Source organism: Homalodisca vitripennis, chromosome 1 (genome assembly GCF_021130785.1).
Source record: "Homalodisca vitripennis isolate AUS2020 chromosome 1, UT_GWSS_2.1, whole genome shotgun sequence".
Classification (NCBI taxonomy): domain Eukaryota; kingdom Metazoa; phylum Arthropoda; class Insecta; order Hemiptera; family Cicadellidae; genus Homalodisca; species Homalodisca vitripennis.
The window spans coordinates 141,662,501-141,683,312 of NC_060207.1; the positions used below are offsets into that span (position 1 = coordinate 141,662,501).

The following is a 20,812-nucleotide window of genomic DNA, read 5'->3' on the forward strand; positions in this document are numbered from 1 at the left end:
TCTTTTATAATACGTTAAAATGTAACCTCACTAAGATTATTATTCAAAAAGCTCATAACACAATACAGTTTTAGTATGCCTTGCGTTTTCTGTAAAAGAATCAGTAAATCTGTCAACAAATATCTCATGCTTACTGATGGCACTCAGTAAAATGTGAAACTAAATTGCTTCACAAATTTGTAGGTATATGTATTGAAAGTATAACTGGGTCCGAAACAAAATCACAAGGTAAAGTTAAGGTGAGTTCATTTGCAGAAAAGCACTTCACAGATCGTTAGTTGAAAAGTCAATTACCCAAAACCGGGCTTTTTTCCGTCTCATTCCTTTCACCCACAATACTACTGCCGAACGCTTTGTCAACCAGTTCAGTTGTTTAAAACTGACTCTTTATATCTTTATATTTGTGTGTTTTATTTATATATATATATATGCAAATTATGCAAATGTTTATTTATTTACTTGTGTAAATTTTGTTGCTGTGTTATTTTTGTTTTATACCTTTTATTATACCTTTTTGAAAACGGCAAAGCCGAAATATTAAAGGAAATTTAAACTAAGAAGTCTAATTTGTTATTATATATATATATATATAAATTAGTAAAGTGAGGATAAGCCGCAAATAATAGTGGTGTTTTTTAATCAGTTATGTGGGTCTGATGATGTTCTCATTGAGTACGAAAGGCTTCACAAAAATAAAAAAAAACTATTATTAATATCTAATTTCCAATAAGAAAAGCGCTTCAAGAATGTATTAGTGATTTTGTTGAACAGAATATGAAATAGATTTTTTTTAACCTAAATTATACATATTTTTAAAACCTAATGTTAATACACCGGAACCTGATAATTTTTTAGTTTTCTTTATATGCTGTATTCTTCAAGTTTAAAGACATATTTATGTTAATTGTTTATAAATAGATGGTTTTGGACATTTAGCCTAGACATTGTTATAGTAATGCACAATCATCCGATGTTTTGATATATTAAGACTCTATTATTTGTACTGTGCTGGAGTGAGAAAATAAATTCTTTCAATTAATGGATTAAAACCACTAATTACAGTAAGTATAAATCATTTTTTTAATATTTGAATTAGTTTATTTTGAACTCTTGAACCATCAATTAATAAATAATAACTAAAATATAGCCTCATACATCTGGAGGTTGTGTTGATGAAAACGCATTGAGGAATGTTAATTTCTTTGCACTCATGTCCCAAAGCAGTTGAAAAGGGTTCCCGTTAAGCCACTCCCCCCCAAGCATCAATTTGAAATAGTAGTGTGGAATATTATTTATCCTAATTATCATTACTACCCAAACCAATTTCTTTTTAAATAATGTAATTCGAAACAATACGCTCAATCAGACTTATATCCATAAGTTTTTACCCTCTGAATATTAAGCCTTAATTTTAAAACATTTTGAAAAACACAATTTTGATGTTGTATAAACCAAATGTGTGTGTCAATGTTAAGATTCTACTGTTATCCATAATTTAGTATGGCATATTGTATTAAAATTTGGCTACCAAAAGTTCCATAAAAAATATGATATATTTTATAAAAATGCGGAATGTATATATTTTATGCTTTTTACTCTAATATTGTGGCAACAGTGAAAAATTATTCGAACACGGAGTGTTAATAATATTAACTGTATATGAAATCTCGTTTTTAACAGTGAATATGTGTAATACTGAGCCACTGTTCTATGTTTTGTCTTTAATGTTCGTTTGTCTACAGTATTTAATGTTAATTTCAACAACACAGCTTGAAACGCTTGATTCTTCACCTGAAATTGTCCGTAAACAAATCAACTTCCGCTTATTAAAGAACTACTAGTAATTTTCATTTGTCCGTTTTTACGTTATCGATAAATAAATAAAAATTTGTGATAATAATACATCTATTACACTCAGAGTATTACTTAAACTAATACTACTAATATTAATGGATTAACTACGAAAAAGTTAATTATATTTTTGACGTTTAAAACCTATGAACGCAGTATTGCCATGTTACATCCCACCCCACACCACAGTATCTTATTATTAAATCAACAATTACAATGACATATAAACTAATAAAACATTTAGATCCTTCATGCTAGACTATTTGAAGTTATACATTTCCTAAAAGGGTTTATACAGTTTCTGTATGTATTGTCGATTTCAGGGTTTTGAGAATTTAAGGTAAAAGCAGGGAAAGACTGATGAAGGAGGTCAATTGAGTTAATTGGCCAAGCGAGTAAATGCTCCAGAAGTAGTACCGTCGAATTTAACAATTTCAAATAACAAATGACCAAAAGGGGTTTGAAGTTCAAATAGTAATATTTTCTTACAATGGTTGCTGTTCTTCGAATATTGTTCTGATTAATTCTCAAAAGCTAATGTTAGTTGTTGTAGACTCCTCTTTTCAATAAAACAGTAATATCCTGTTTTTATTAAGGGAGATTTTATCAACATTCGTAAAATTTATAGAAAAAGAGTGATGCTTCTAAAACGACACAATATTTATTCATATTCATATTTATTTTTATTTAAGACTTTAATTTTAATTTGTTCTCACTTTCGTAACTGTCTAGTCCAGAGTGTTTGGGGGAACTCAAATATAAAAAAGAGTTTTCTAGAGTAAATAAAATGTAATAAATACAGTAGTCGGAATTAACATTTGTCAATTGCTTGTAGCTTCCTATGCATTGCTTGATATTAAATATTATTGTTTGCGTCACCAGGTGCAAATGGGATATAATAATTAAACACTGTGTATAACAATAAATCTTGAATAATAAATACGTCCATACATATTCAGCACACGGACAGGTGTGTACACAATTACAATATTATCACAGATAATAATAGTAATGTAGAGCGTAGCTTTGAAAGTACTTAATCATAAAACAAAAATTTTGAGTACGAAACAAAACTTCTTATAAATTATTTTGTTGTCATATAGTAAATGATAAGTAGTTTGTAAACATACAACACTTTCAATAACATTACGATTGGGTGTTGTATTTGGTGGGTTTTATTTGTGCTACTTACAGATTTATGTTTCACAAAATTTTAAATTCAACATCAATTTATCTTAAGAATATTCATATAAATCAGTATAGAAACATTGAATAGAATGGTATTCTCAGATTCCTTCTGAATGATTAGAGTATTATTCATATTCTAGTTTGTTACCTAATCCCCGTAAAACTACGTAACTTATTTACTTTGGAAGCAGTTAGAAGCCGGTGGAGAGAGAGAGATGAAGGTAGGGGAGCCTCTTAGGATATACCTACATCATTATCGATGAAAGGGCATTTATGTAGAGCATATTAAAAATATTGAGACTATAAATCTCCTATATAATTGCTGTAGAACCAGAAAGTCCACGCGAATCCTGTTCAGACTCCAAGAACGAAAGCCTTCATACACTTGAAAGGTACTGAAAACTTAACTTAACAATCTACGGTTTTGATGTGTCAAGATCATTGGAGCTGACAGAATGGAGCGCTTTAATCGGCTTCTTTAAAAGAAGCTAAGATCTCTAAAAATAAAAATTAGCTTGAATGCTTTTATGATACTCGTACAACGTAGGCTTGTGATCTAAATTTGAGAAATCTGATAGCTACAGCTAATCATTCGCTTATATTTGTACAGGGTTGCACAAATTTATAGTAAAGCACCCTTTAATTCTAGAAATTAAATAAATCAACACTGTAAGTGATGAATGAAAACTCATGGTAAAACCAATATAATATGATTGTTATGTGCGATGCTAATTTAACTTTTTTTCAGATTGAAAATAAAGTCTTGGCTTTCGTTGGATATTTTGTTTCTGAAATTGAATTTAGTTCTGAGGTTAGGTTCAGAAATAACATGAGTTACTGGTCAACTTACATGGGAGTTGCCCTTAACCTGCTTGCCTACTTGGCTGAAGCACATTATGACCGAGCTTATATGAGGAATGCCACTGACGGGTTTCACGAGAGACGTAACTTGGATGAGTCGTATAAGGGATGATGTTAGACTGAGTCAGCTGGCACTGCCAGGAACCCACAACAGCGCTACCTTCGAAGTTAATGACCAGTTCTTCAGGGGGTTTGCGGTAACACAAATCCTCAGTTTCGAGGAACAATTCAGATGCGGCATCAGAGTGTTCGACATCAGAGTTAGGCATATAAGTAATGTGTTCACTCTACACCACGGATCTGTATATCTTGGAATCAACTTTAATGATTTTTTGAAAAGCGTTGATAAATTTCTAAATCTGAACCCTTCGGAGACAATATTATTCAGACTAAGAAGAGAACAAGAGGCACAAAATAACACGAAGACGGCAAGAGAAGTGTTAATAGATTACATGCACAAATTCCAACACAGAATTCTCAATACAACAGACAACAAAATAACTTTGGGAAGTATCAGGGGAAAATGTGTTATATTGTCAGATGATTTTCAATTCCATATATTTGGACTACCCTTCGATTTGTACGATAAGCAGGATTATTTCAATCTAAGAAAATGGTATGATTTATACGATAAGTGGACACAAGTTAAAGAAAAACTAGATAAAGCTGTAAATGTACGACCATATACATTTAAGCCTATTTAAAAATATTTCCGGTGGATCGTTGAAATTGTCACGGTTAGGAAAATATATGCAACCAGTGTTAAACAAAAAGCGTCTGTTTTCAGCCATTGTAGATTATTTACGGTCTGCATTAGTTGAGTTTACCTTGTTGCCCAGAAGAAGATAAGTAGGGTCGAGAGTCCCTACTCCTTTTATAAACAAACATTTTAAAGGTGTCTTAACCGTTTAAATTTACTTTCGTCCTAACTAATTTATGCTGCCACAGATTGCAAGAATTTATTGTGATGCCCTTATAAAAATTATATACAAACTAATGTTAGTCTTCAAAATGTGCTACGGAACAGCGTCTCTTACAGCAGGCTCTTGTGATATATTTCTGTTATAAGATATCTCTAGTGGTATAAATTGAGTTTGCTTTGTTGTGTTTGTAAAGAAAATAAAGAGCATAAATTAAAGACTAAGAAACTATTACAGCCTAAAATTGTACTCCCACTGTTTAAATTCACTTTAAGTCAAATATATTTACGTTTGTCTTATTGGGACGATACAAAATATGTAGCCAGTACATACATATTAATTATCAATACCTACTTCGGTCAAAACGTGTCTAATACCCGTCCTGTGTAATCCACCTCCGATATAAGATACTCTCTAAATGCCATATATAAGTTTGTCTTTTTATAACGATGAAGAAATTATATACTTATTTACTATTTAGTAATAATTTAATATATTACTTTGATTATTATTATTATTTTATTTATATATATATATATATTATATATTTACTATCATTATATAAATATATTATATTTATATAAAAGTGATAAGTTACTAGTTGAAAAGTGTATATTCTTGCCGTTTAAATTTACTTATAGTCTAATTTATTTAAGCTTCCAAAGTTAGCTTAGTGATGTTGCTTTCGATCAAAAAAATATAAACGTAAATAGGTCACGAAAACCAATTCAGATTAAAAAGCGTCTACTTACGATATTCCTGGTGGTATTTATACATTAATCAAATAATAATATATTTGGTATAATACTGTCCAAGCACTGTATACTTAATATTTTCTAAAAGTTTTAAGTGTTTACAATTTTTTGTTGACTCTTTAGCGAAATTCAACTGAAAGTGTTAACTGGCGTCATTTAAAGTTGAATTATGTTTTGAAATATCTCAGGAAATAGATATGGACTACAAAAAAATAGTTTTAAAAATAGACGAATCAGTCCAGCCATTATCGAGATTAGCACTTAGCAACACATTTAACAGTTAATTTTTATTTATGACATAGATTTATAATTGTAGAACATGTGTTGTATTGGCATACTCAATTCAATAATACACCTCACTTTAAATTATGTAGTTAAACAACTTTTTTCAATATGGCCAAATTTAGAAATAGGAAATTTATATCTTAGAGCAAAGCTAAATGTTTTTTAAGAATTTCAGATAATCTACAACAATGTATGCTTATACTTGTTTTGGAATATCTTGTAAGGTTTTAAGATAGCTCCCGCAAAAAGTTTTTAGAAGTGCAAAAAGAAACACTGCATATATATCGATGAACACTATGATTGCCGTATTATTGAGCAAATTACAACTTTATACAAGGTAGTACTGACGCATTGCTTGGATGAGTTTTTAGCTAGTCTCAGAAAAAGGTGTCAAGATTTGCAAACGTTCAAATTTGTGTAAAATTTGTATCTTAGGTAATTTAAAAATAAAAATAAAAATGGGACTTTTAAAATATTACTAACTTAGTGGTAACTCTTAAGGTTTCCGCATAACAACTGTTAAAAATTAACCGAATCCATCATTACAAGTGAATGTGTTTACGTACCTATAAATGATTGGTTACAACTAAATTAAGCCTACGTTTTCTCAAAAATCTGTATGCTTGCAAGGATTTGTGTTTTGTAAGGTCTCAAGGTGGAGAAATTTCTAAGTTTGAAAGTATTACGAGCACATGAAAATTCTAACATGTAGAGTATAAAATTTAACCGTCGAAAGTAATAATTAACTTTAGTTTGACGTTTATAGACAACATCCACAAGTTAAAGCTTTCTGTCTATAAAAGACTATAAAAGTAATATAAATGTTTTACGTACACCATATTAAATATGGTGTATTATATGGTGATTACAAATTTTGTAATCATAAATGCAATTTATACATCTACCACGATTTACAGACAAATTGAATTATACAGGGATTAAAACCAAATTGATAAAGTGATATAATATATCGAAATCATAAATATGAGTTAACAAATTTTATATTGCAATGCAGAGAAATGACAATTGATGGTAGATTGCTATAAAATTTGGTATTTACCATAATACGTTTTTAAAATCTGTATAATGGTGTTGTGATTGTTGTAGGATAGTCACATTCAACTTTTAAAAGTAAAGTTATAGTTTATAAGAAAGCTGTTAATATATGGTATTAGTTTACAATAAGACAACTGCCAATTATTATTTTTTCTGAAATAATCAATCATTCAATATAAAAACCCTCCTAAAATACTGAAGACAAAATTCCAATATAACAATTTTTAGTTGTATATTTCAATAAATTTTCTAAGATATAAGATTACAAAGTATTAGAGTTTAACAGGGTAGAAGAATTATTTGAACGTAACAAAATCGCAAACACACCAATGTACAGCTACAGTAGCTTATAAAATGTTTCTATAAGTAATATTTATCGTTTATTACTTCATAACTCAAGTTTGTATTCTCCTTTTATATATCACATTACTGTTTTGAACTTCACGTTACTTTGAAGAACTTTTTATTACTGGATGGGAGCGTGCCTCCAACTGAAATTATTGCGAGTAAATATTCTTCACATGATTTCTCACTGATCAAAGCGTCGGAACCCTCTGATCTTTGAGAGGGCCAGTGTAGCGGAAAACAAGATTCTCTGTCAACAAGTGCCTATTGATTGATTCGAGTGTAAATCTCTTTACCGTTGAACTGAAAACATATTTGATGAAACTGTATTTATTACTCCAGGTTCTATAATTAAGACTTTTACAGATTGAAAATGCTTTTTCATGTACATTTTTGGAAACAAACTCGCATTTATTATATTTTTTCTTTATAAAAAGTTGTATGCTACTTGTTACTCTGGTTATGAACTAGGAATATGCTTGTTTTCTCTGCACGCAACAACAACCACCCATTTAATTGAGGTTTAATGAGCTACATAACCCCGTTTGTTGATAACATAATCAAAAAATATTTATAACATGACAATGACTTGTTTTATCGAAACGATCATGATATTCTTAAATATATTCTATTGCCTTGTTTTAATTTGTTTGGTACATTCTACAAGATTCTCTCCTGCGATTACTGGTAAATAAGAACTTTACTACTCATTCACGAAATGAAACCTAGTAGTTACGTCACAAAAACTTTCATGCCTTGGTGTTTATATAATCTATCGGTCGATATCTTGAAAAATAAATGTTCCGTGGAGTAGCTTAAAATATACTCCACTTATATAGGGATGCTGTACTCGTAAACGTACAAAGAGAAAACTTTTTACAGTGAAAGGTGGCATAGAATTTAATCTTTTGATGCAATCAGTAGCTCTTCACGCCCTCTAAGAAATGGCCCGTAAAGGATCAGAGGAAAATGTTAAATATAAGCATATTATGCGTACCATTAATTAAAAACATCATACCGCAAATTAGACTTCGAAAGGTTAATCCTAAACAAATTGGTGGAGGTTAATCCTAAACAAAAAGTTTCAACACTGATCTTATGTGGAAGTATAAACACTTGTTAAGAATGGTTCGAATACCTCATATTATAACAATCTAAGTAGGTGATTTTGTGTTCCTATAGTTACTAACTTATATACATTTTCAATGTGAAATTAAATTAATTTAAGCAGCTTCCTGATTTTTCTTCTTAATTCATAGGTATTTTTTAAATGTTTGAACTGCCACCATTTTATAACAGATTAAGCTTTAAAAGTGTTGTTTGGGTCCTACTTCTTTGCTTAACCAGCTCTTAGAATGACGTGTATATCAATCTATGTTTACATTCAAAACTGTATACTGACTTCACGTAGACCGTTCCAATAGAAGAATAGCAGTTACAATAAAATTAAACCATTCTTGAACTTGCACTTAAGATAGTTATCTTAGCCTATACAGAATAAATGTTTTAATGGCTAGTTTCAGGAGTGAGCCCACGGTCACCGTAGTATTAATAACCTAATGTAATAACTAATTGAAATGTAGTTTATTAAATTCAATTTATAATATTATGTCTATTTAATGCGAATGTTGAGTTTAGCTTCAGTTCACTTTTCACTTACGTGCAGCATGAAATCTGATTCTGTCGCAGACTTGACTCCTGAAATATGAAGTCATGTTCGTTTGAAGTTATCCAAAAAATAGTCGGCGACGAAGAACGAAGAAGCTCAACACAAACTCTTTGCATTGATTCAAACATCAGAGATACCTAGACTACAAAAAGTAGTGAAATCTAGGTGAAAAGGTATTCTCATTGTCTCATCAAGTGCACAATTGAATGCATTAAGATGTTAACTGACACGATCCCAAAGCACGGTGAAACAACCAAGTCTTATACACATTTCTTATGTTTTAATCAAAAGAAAACCAAATCCTTCAACGATATTATGACCACAGTTCAACAATGTAGTTATAATCAGCCGATTAAATCAGCTAAAATTGAAACAACTGATTGTTGTGAATCACAAACAGTGAGCTGTCACATACTGAGAGTGAATACAGTGTAGTACTCGGTTTTTTAAAGCGCCATTTCTCCTTTATTTATGAACCGGTTTTCTCACACTTGGTATCTATGGATTTGAAATTAAAATGTCTAACTGGAACGTAATAAATGTGACTTTTTAATCTTATGTGGTTTTAAGATATTTACGTTTAAAACTTTTAAAATATTTAATTTCTCTGTAATTAGGCACTTAGGTTATAAAGGTATATACCAAACTTCAACTTGTTACAACAAACCTTTCTAAAATTAACGGTTGTTATGTAAAAAAAATTATTATTGTAGGTGTTTGGACAATTATTGAGTTTTTGAGAGTTTAAATATAATATTTTGGTGTGTCTTTCGCCCAGGAATAATACCTGAAAATATTGGTAGAGCTCTGGTTCACTCTTTATATAAAACCATTACAATTTTATTAGTAGTGAATGTTACACATGACCACTAACTTATGGGCATTATTTTGGAAGACACAAAACATAATCCTATTATTTTATTAGTAACATAATTATAATTAAAATATCATTAAAAGTGTTAATTTATTTCTGAAGTTAATTTAAAATCAATAATTTATAAGTGCACCATCTTTCAACTCAAGTATATATGATCGTTAAACTCATCACTCGAAGTTTTGATTCCAGTCAGCTGTTTTCAGTTCAACAGTGAAGAGATTTACACTCGAATCAATCAATAGGCACTTGTTGACAGAGAATCTTGTTTTCCGCTACACTGACGTTCTCAGAGATCAGAGGGTTCCGTCGCTTTGATCAGTGAGAAATCATGTGAAGAATATTTACTCGGAATACACTTACTGGAGGAACACTTCCTTCTCGCAATAGAAAGTTCTTCAAAGTATCTCTAAGCAGCAATATGCTATTAATAAGGATTAGCCTGAACTTAATATATGAAATAACAAGAGTGCGCTAGTCTACGTATCGTGTAGTCGCTAGTTTCGGTTAAGTTTAATGTAAAGTTTGAAGTATATATCTCATTTATTCTCGAAGCAACAGGCAGGCAGGCAATCTTTCGGAAAAGAATGTTTTACAACCACCGGCAGCCAAAGATAAATATTGTACTAGAGCACTGAGTGATAAGCTTTAATTAGCTTAGCCAAATCCATGGATGGATATGCACCTCATTCATTCATAGAACTTATGTTATTTTGTCTTAGGCGTTGGGAGGTTTCCTGCAAAATTTAAAATCTACAGATGATATCCTTCTCAATATATCTTGAGGGTAGTTAAGCTATAATGCTAGTACGTCATATAATTGTACCAATTTGTTTGACAATTTATATCTCCTTTTAATTTTATTGCTACCGGCATGGTTACCAATTAAACGAATGTTTTGTTATTATAAATTTATACTTTAAAATAGTTTCTCGACACCCAAATTCAAAAGATCTAACTAAAACACTCAATTTTAAGTACACGAAATTGCCTAAAACACATTGCCTCTGTAACACGAAGTTTATGCACGTTTTATGTTGAAACACAATTTGGCATGATAATTGTAACCTGGTCAAAAATTTACATTTAAAAATGCTTAATCTTTTTATTGAAAGATCTTAAGTAAAATAGTCTGGACTACTCAATTAAGAATAGTTTTTTGCCAAGTTTTTGCAACTATTAAGGACAGCTAATTTTGAAAAAAGTGTGTAAAGGGCAAGGTTTCTGTACTTTATTTTTGCGGATTAGTTAAAGTAAATATTACAAGAAAATATGCAGCGTTTTTTTTTTTGAATTTTGTATTAAAAAATATTATCTCTCAATATACAAACCAAAATATATGACATAATAGTGCTGTAAAAGACCCACAAGATTCCTATACATTTTTGTAATTACTGCAACACATTTACTTTGAATAATTTAAATACAAAATTACTACGAGATATATTGTATTAATACGTATATATATATACGTATATATATATTATATATATGTATATACGTATATATATATATATATATATATATATATATATACGAGATAGAAAATAGATAATTGTTCGTAATTGAGATTGCAGATCTCGAAACATAGTGTTACTGATTTCTTGTTTCAGTGAACGATGGCAAATGTCTGGAAAATTCCTGTTTCCTACATTATAGATTTATTATTCTACCATTATTTTTGTAATATGCTGAAGTTCAAACATAATCATATATTCCATTCCATAAATCGGTAATACACATAGAACACTTGTAAAATGCCATTTTATATTATACAAATTTCATACATTTAAACATAAAATATATTCAAATTACATGCGTTTCTCTCTCTAGTTACACACTAATACACATACAGTCACGATACTATACGAATCTAACATACATTCATTTAATTACAGCAAAGATTTACACCTTAAGGCGTAGAGTGTTAGGAGGTACTTTAAATTCTAAGCTTATAATTGATTATAAACACATATATACAAATAGTAAAAATGTATATACATAATAAAACATATTTTAAAATAATGTTATTCCAAAACGAAATCCCTTTTTTAAAATATAATGGTGGAGATGACATACAGGTTACAGACAAACAACAAAGGTTTTTACGTAATGTATTTGTATTAAAAATAATGTTATGTACCCAAAACCGAATATTGAGGTACTCTACTTTTTTAATTTCACCTAATTAAACTAAAGTTGACATTTACACACTATATTATACCTGATAAGTAATTAATTGATAAACAACTTATGCACTATCCCTCTTATTCCGCAATCTTGTATCTTTTGTAGAAAGTATTTCATGGTGCACTCTATCAAAGGCTTTTTAATATCTAGAAATAACCCTGAAACATTTTTCAACTATTTATACCACTAGCCACTCTACCCATAACTGAAGCAGGGACATCTCTGTTCCTATTCCTTGTCTTATCCCGTACTGGAAAAACTAGTTTTCTTCGGTAAGCTTAAACCGTATTGTTTGGTAAATTTTTTCAAGTACTTTTTAAAATGAAGACAACAACGATATTGGTCTATAATTATCACAAAACGTTTACGAATTAGTTTTATATATTGTAATAACTACAGCATGTTTGGAAACCCTCTTGTCTCAAAATTCTTTTGTTTTATAGTATATTGGAATTCATTAGCTATTTTGTTGTAATATAGTTTTATCAATGAAGCATTAATACTATCAAGCATTGATAAGGTACTGAGTTTTAAGGCATTAAGGCTGTTGAAATGACATTTAAGGTCACGGGTCTCAAAAACATAGATTCTCTAGTGTATTGTCCTTTTAAAAAAGTTATTAATCCAATAAAGTTACTTTTTTATGTTTTATTTCTTTTGTCAGATACAGATACAAAGTAATCATTACAATTAAAGAATTTAATTTTTCAAGAATACAGAAAATGCAAAAAATGTATTCCGTCGTTCTTATACTGGCTCCAGAGTACATAATCGAGACCAGAAGTCGACCGTTCATCATTGATATAATAAGACACCTGAGCAGTTTTAGCACAGCAAGCACATAGCTGTCATACAGTGGTCTGTTACATAACTGTAAACTACCACTGCATCTATTTTTACTTTATTTTTATTCTAAAATTGAACTAGAACGTGATCTATCCATTTTCCAATCGTAGATGGTTCAGAAATTATTAATCTATTCAATTAAGAGCCAATTTTAAACTATAGTCATCAATAGTTGAACCGTTATCCATAATATTAGTGTTCATGCCTTCCGATAATTATAATATTTTGACACGAATAAATACTAGGTTCACTTAAATTCAGATATCAACTACATCAATGAACATTGTAGTAGGAAGCTAATACCTTCTGTAAACATTAAACAAATTTATCGTATAATCAAGTATATTGAAAGCAAGCATAATTACATCAGCCGTTTTACAATTAATCGGTATCGTTTCAATTTATTGGTATTTAAAAAAATTTATTTCATCGGCTTTCGTCCTAAAAGAAAATTTGGAATTTAATATAGTTGTTTTTCGCTCTCTTCTACCAAGAGTTTTGATAATATGGTTTTAGGTAAATAATGTAGTATAGCTAATTCTAATAGGAATGTAACAAAATTAGTCCTCATACTTCTGATGTAAAAGTACTAGACCAATAAACAACAATCAATACTCTTAGAATATTCCAATTAAATTTAACTATTGTAAAATTAATAGGTAATAATTAAATCTACTTTGTCAAGTATTCATACTATTTATAATATAATTAATATATTTTGAATGTCAGCCTGGCATCTTGTAACTATAACCGGTAAATTATATTTTCCTTTACTTTCTATGCTAAAAAGCTTTCTGATCAATTTTAGCTATGTTCCTGTCTCTCTTCCCTAGCCATAACCAGCAGCCTCCTCCTTACTTGTCTAGAAGTCCTTTGCACCTCGTCTCTTCATCTTGCCATCAGCATACATTTATTATTCTTAAGAAAATGTACAATGATTCCTGGAGGGTGTTGGAGTTAGGAATTTACCCGGGGTGTGAGAATCATCCGATATTGAGTCTTGTATATCTATGGCCAAGGGCTTACCAACGTCCGTAAATGTCACGAAATCATCGTTATTTTTTAGTGGCACTGGGATATTTCTGTTACATTTTTATATTACATATAATGGCACGTCGATATTTTGGAACAAAGATATCCCTCGTTGCCATATCACAGCTAAATAAACTGATCTGAAATCCTCCTTGATTGGGTTTTAATTATTTAATACTAATTATCTCAGCAGCGGAGATTGTCACTACAGTGTACATTGCCAACAGATTTAATATTTTATTAATCACCAGAATTGGAACATAACAGCTGATCTTCATTTCTTTCCATAAGGAATTAGACTGCTGATTTGTAAATTTATTTTTTTTACCACAACAAGGTTATAATGTTAATTCTACTGTTCAAATTTAGAAACTTGATGTAAGATCAAATTCACATGGAAATAACGACAATCTCTTATAATCTTGTACGATTATAGTCTACAAGCTAATTTTGAAACGAAAAATGTAATGGGATTTTTCAACACAGATAAATGTCATGCCAGTGGCATAGATTAGTGTACTACTTCACCCAATCTATATATATATTTTAGGACCTCATAAAAATGTATAATTTAAATAATTAATTTTAAAATTTAATTTAGAATATATCATATGTTTAAATTAGTGTCTTGACAAATTTATTTAATCGGCTATTTTCCCGTATACTATTCTCGTATACTATTGTTGTCTACAGATTTTGAGTTAATTAAAATTTATATAGAATATTGAAAACATTTAAGAATAGACACCTTAAATGTTCAACTAAACGAAAGTCATTTAAGATAAAAAGTATACAGAATCAGTTCATTGTAGGCAATTTAATCTAAAAGTCCATCATTTTGGGAAGTAAACTCACCCTCTTCAACTCCAGCAAGAGCGGCCTTGACAGCTCTATGCGGGCTTTCTTGACACTCTTGATGGCGACTTTATTCCCCTGTAACCATATGTCACATTAATATTACATTCTACAAAGCCTTGCACTAAAATAAGCTACTTAATATTAAAAAACCAAAACTAATAATTCTATATCCAGATGTACTGAAATTAAAATAATAGTTTTTAACTATTTAGTAAAGGTAATAAAATTTGTATTAGGTATAGTATTATTTGGTAGTAATAAGTTACAGTCAGAACCATATGATTTCATATGTTTGCACAGTGAGTTAAAAAAGATGAACCAGTTTACGTAATAATACTCGTAGAACATAGGTTATTCCTAACCGAAAATTTTAACATATATCAATGTGAACTATTATAATTTTGAAACTTATTTATGGGTAAGTTTCAAATTGTATTGGAATTGATATTTTATAGATAAAACAGGCTAACTAACACTCTCTACGTTGATCAAAAATATTAACTAAATAATATATCAGTAATATTGTATTTAACAACTTTATACAAAGAACATATATATAGTAATCGTCTCACGTGAAATTAAATTTAAATAATTTATTCTGCCGATAAACTTTATACGTATCGATCTCAAACACATATTTTAGACTTAACTGTTAAATATTGGTGAGTAATTTCGTGAATCCTCAACATTATAATGCACATAATAAGGAAAACCACCAGAATGTAGTGATTACAATTATATTTATATGTAGTTGTATTCCCTGGACCAGAGATAGACATCGGGTCATAAGTCTATGCATTTTCGGTTTCAGTAATTATCACTACGGGAATAATCAATTCTAATAGCAAGCTCTTATTGGGATGAAAATTATACACAAAAGTATACAATATTTGACAAATAAATTTTTGACATTATCGATCTGTTTTAAAAGGGAGAGAAAGATTCTAGAGTTACAATATATGTGTATTATTAGCAGTTGAATCAGAATAAAATAAAAGTAACATGCATAGCTAATACCATCGATATAATTTACATTGTTAATGAAGCATAACTAATACGCCAATTCATCCATGGTAATTTTCCATTCAACAGTTATTTGCATACTTTGCTTTATTAATAACTGTTATTAATTATTGTTTGTTACATTCCACTGATCCTCACTTGATGCGTATTACGAAAATACTTAATAGAATCTTTTTATAATTACACAAATACGCTACGTTTACAGTGAAACTAATGCAGACGTAATAGATTATACATTTTTAATAATCATACTTGAAACTTATCTCTTAAGAACTGTTTTAAAGATTTTTTAATATATATAATATAATAATAGTGTTTGTAATAAGGAGACGCAAAAACAGATACACGCACAGCATTGAAGCATGAATTTCATAATGCGGCGTGCCCACAAAGTCATGTCACACTTTTCATTGTGTATAGCTAATATATCGTTGATAGAAATTCTATGAAACTTATGTAAATTAATACAGCCGTTTATAAAGTTTTGTTTTTATTGGTTGGGCTATCCATTTTTGTCATCTAATGTCTGTGTTGATAAAGTTTTTACAAAAACAATCATCATGGTAATTTTGCAAATGGAAGTTCAGTGTATTTTGTGGCTAGCAAGATTAATTGTGTGATTTCAGTGCAATGTGATAATCCTCGTGTTTTTAATAAACATCTCTCACATGAAAATTTATTTTGAAGGAGTAAGTATTCATACATACATTACAAAATTTACCCAATCGAAAGTTTTAAAGAAAACTATTACGATATATTTAAAAATTTTTCTAGATTATTTACATAAAAAATTTACTTTTATTAATAAAGATTTTATATTTTTAAATGATAAACTAGATATATACTCTTAAAATGATCGATCTCCAAATGGATTTTAACTTACTTAGGTTTTTAAGTAAGTGTTACATAAGTAAAGATTCCCAAACATAAATTTACTAGCTCGGTGGTTAAAAATGTATTAGGTATATTTGGAATATTCATATTATAAAGTGTATTTCAATTCAAATAGTTTATATTTATTTATATATTCTATTATAAAACACAAGAATAGAGTTTTGTTCTACTGTGTCCAGTGTACACTCTATAATAATGCAGAAGTGTTACATAATTAGATTAATTAATCGAGTAACAAACTCTCTGAGGGCATCTGAGTGATTACTAATTAATTAGCTAGTAGGAGGGAAATGTTTGCAAATCATAATTCACGATTGTGTTGTACTAATTTAGTGTCACTTTATGAACATCTATTAATTCTACGCAATATTTGGAGGTTGTCTCATACCTGTCTCCCTCTCTCTCTCTCTCTCTCTCTCTCTCTCTCTCTCTCTCTCTCTCTCTCTCTCTTCTCTCTCTCTCTCTCTCTCTCTCTCTCTCTCTCTCTCTCTCTCTCTCTCTCTCTCTCTCTCTCTCTCTCTCTCTCCTCTCTCTCTCTCTCTCTCTCTCTCTCTCTCTCTCTCTCTCTCCTCTCTCTCTCTCTCTCTTCTCTCTCTCTCTCTCTCTCTCTCTCTCTCTCTCTCTCTCTCTCTCTCTCTCTCTCTCTCTCTCTCTCTCTCTCTCTCTCTCTCTCTCTCTCTCTCTCTCGCTCTCTCTCTCTCTCTCTCTCTCTCTCTCTCTCTCTCTCTTCTCTCTCTCTCTCTCTCTCTCTCTCTCTCTCTCTCTCTCTCTCTCTCTCTCTCTCTCTCTCTCTCTCTCTCTCTCTCTCTCTCTCACTCTCTCTCTCTCTCTCTCTCTCTCTCTCTCCTCTCTCTCTCTCTCTCTCTCTCTCTCTCTCTCTCTCTCTCTCTCTCTCTCTCTTCTCTCTCTCTCTCTCTCTCTCTCTCTCTCTCTCTCTCTCTCTCTCTCTCTCTCTCTCTCTCTCTCTCTCTCTCTCTCTCTCTCTCTCTCTCTCTCTCTCTCTCTCTCTCTCTCTCTCTCTCTCTCTCTCTCTCTCTCTCTCTCTCTCTCTCTCACTCTCTCTCTCTCTCTCTCTCTCTCTCTCTCTCTACTCTCTCTCTCTCTCTCTCTCTATATATATATATATATATATATATATATATAGAAATAAAATTAGGCTATTATCACTTATACAAATTCAATGAACGTAAATAAAAGTTATTTGACAGAGGTATTTGGTCTTCCGATCATATGTTAGTTTGGATATTTAAACACATATGTGAAAGAAACGGCCAAATACAAAATAATTGAATCGTAAAAAGTAAGGGCTCTGTGGTGTAGTGGTAGCACATTCACCCGACAAGTGAGAGATCCGGGTTCGAGTCCCGGCTGAGCAAGTACTTTTTGTGATTCAATGTTTATTCAAATTATATATTTAATAATAGTAAAATATGATTTTATACTATCGACATACTTAATTCTAGTTCCTTTTGAAGATTATTAATGTCAGATGCTTAATTAACTTGTATTCCATCAATATTTTCCATCTAAATGGTACTGATAGCAAACATTATTTTAATAAAAAACTTAGAATAGTCGTTCAGTGTATCAAAACAATTGAAACATATAGAAAATGTTGATTTAATATTATTGGATGAGTGAATAGTGGGTTGAAATATTTCACCAAAAATGTATTAATACGAGTGTCGGACCTATCTCAAACCGAAGAAAATGGAATTGGATGGAATCAGTTCGACAGTTCTCTCTCGGCCTAAATATTATGATCCGTCGGCTGTAAAATTGTAATTCTGAAGGCAAAAAGTCCGTGAATTGCTTTCGACTGGTGACAAAAGATAAGAGACATTTCAATGCAGTCGGTGTAAAATCGTCTCAACCACCTATAAGTGAACTGATAGGTCATTCATCTTTTGTTGCCAACAATATTTCATTGTGTTTTGTGTTTGGTGTTCAACGTTTGTGCTATAGTTGATAAACGTTTTTCTTTGGCAAAATGCTCGGGAATTTGTATTTTATTGTATAGAATTGTGGGAACGTGTCGTAAATGAAACTATTTGTATGGAATTAAATGCTAACAGACTTGTTACCAGTGATTACAAACTCAGAAAGAAATAATGTTGTCCTTAACACCAAATACAAAACATTGTTCAATGGTTGCATGATAATGAGTTTTGTATAGAAACACCACCGGTGCAGTTATAAATTTCACTAAATATTATTTAATTACAATTAGATTAATTTCAGATATGTGAGTTGTCAAAAGTTAGTCAAACCTCTATGTAAAAACAGTACGCAATTTTATTCTGACAGAAATCGTTTATTGTTTAGGAAAAATTAAATTAGTAAAAAAAGGTAAAGAATGTCTTATTTACCAAACGATGTTATGGCTACGAAGACAAAAGAATTTTTGCTTACTATAACAGAGGTAATACTAAAATCAATAATAATGCTTATTTCCATTGTGGGTCATAGATGCTATACATGTAGAACCTTTAATTTAGGATTTAAACTTTGTTTTAGATTACCAAATTAAAGAGTTTTTTAAGCACTAAGTTTCTATATTTGTTACAAAAATCGTTTATTTATCAACCGTGTAAATAAAAAATATGATTTCTTACATAGAAAGTAAGGGTAAAGCTAAGTTACAAATTTGACAGTTTTGAAGATTATACATTGTATTTCTGCGAGAATTTCTTTTTAACAAAGTATAATAGTTAACGCAACATCATAACTTTCTGATATTTGTATTTAAAAAATTATTCAAGGTGAAAAAGGATAATCAAAATCTCTGATAATCTCATAACTTAAATAAATGTTATACTGTTAAACACTTTCTGGATGAGCTATTGGCCATTCTAAAACACATACAATTACATAAGTAAAACATTATTATTTAAAAAAGTAACACAAGCTTTTAATTCTTTATCGTTTTGATAATTGGATCTCGTATGATTCAGCATTTAAAGAGATGTGTTCGTTTAAGCTTTAAGTGGTTTGAACACATCATTTTAAAATCCATTCATATTCTGTATTTATTGGTTATTTTGGTTGAATAAAGTTAGGCAGTTTTAGGTAATATATTATTCTATCCCTTACGTATCCAAGCTATTAAACCCATTGTGTATATAGACTAATGGCAATGAAGCGGCGTTAAGTGGGTCTTTAACCTATTCATAGTACCTAATCTGTTCTGACGCCACATTTCATACACCCCCTTATTTAGTAAACCCTTGGGTAAGCAAGGAATCTGTACTTACATTAGCAGCATTATTGCGTGATATAATGAAATATTATGAGCAACCACCACATATTACATTTACAATAAGTTTGCTTCCAGAAAGACTATAGCAATGTAATTGAACACATTCAATCGTTACAGCATTACTATATAAAAAGGTAAGAACACAATACACAACGAGTCAAGTAAGACTGGCCGCACAGTGCATTGTTCGCGATAAGACACGACAACACACTTACTTGTAATACGACGTGCTGTATATGTTTGTACATTGGGTCGCCCGACTGTATAACATTTATAACAATATCATAATATTATTATTATAAAAAGTGATAATATTAAAGAAATTGTACTCTGAGATGAATTCTGTGCGTGTGTAGTTTTATAAATATTACTTTTAATGAATTACATTAGAGCTTTCTGCTTTGAAACAGATGATTGTTTTAAAATCTATGATCGTTTGTCTTGTCTCTGATTGGTTGAAGCAATAGTACATACCCTATCGGCATGGCGTGGGCCGTAGCGTCTCTTGTCTATACGTCTCGTATGGTTCTAAGTTTGTCACGAGCATGATTGACCGAATTTTGTATTTTTACACGGTGGTTGGCTTCGAACTCCTCCCCGAAGTGACATGCAGTTTTTACTACGCCCATTGTGTGTTTTTCCCAATTCTATGTGACTCTTAAGATCGCTGTCATGTGTTCGAACTCTAACTATACTGAAGGGCCAAGACAGTGTGTAAATCCTTTGACAATCCGTTCGCGAGGGGATGAACCTTGTTCTTGAGCAGTGCTGTGTGCAGACGGTGCTTATTAACTTTGGTGCAATAACATTAATATACGGATGAAGATATACGGATAAGTTGTGTATGTTCAATCACAGAATGAAGTATACGCTCAAATGTTACACAAATAGATAAACACATTTAAT

General features: G+C 30.6%; 1 protein-coding gene and 1 non-coding gene across 4 annotated transcripts in view; one reads left to right on the forward strand and one right to left on the reverse strand.

The window, feature by feature from the left end:
• Positions 1-20,812, reverse strand: part of LOC124372502 (atrial natriuretic peptide receptor 1) — an 884,633-nt gene that overhangs the window by 120,385 nt on the left and 743,436 nt on the right. For all 3 annotated transcript variants that reach the window (XM_046830913.1, XM_046830916.1, XM_046830906.1), the window contains one exon: positions 14,728-14,805. In XM_046830913.1, the coding sequence (XP_046686869.1) occupies positions 14,728-14,805 (78 nt within the window). The remainder of the gene's footprint in view (positions 1-14,727; positions 14,806-20,812) is intronic.
• Positions 17,953-18,023, forward strand: Trnav-gac. The gene has a single exon. It is a non-coding gene; the product is annotated as a tRNA-Val (tRNA).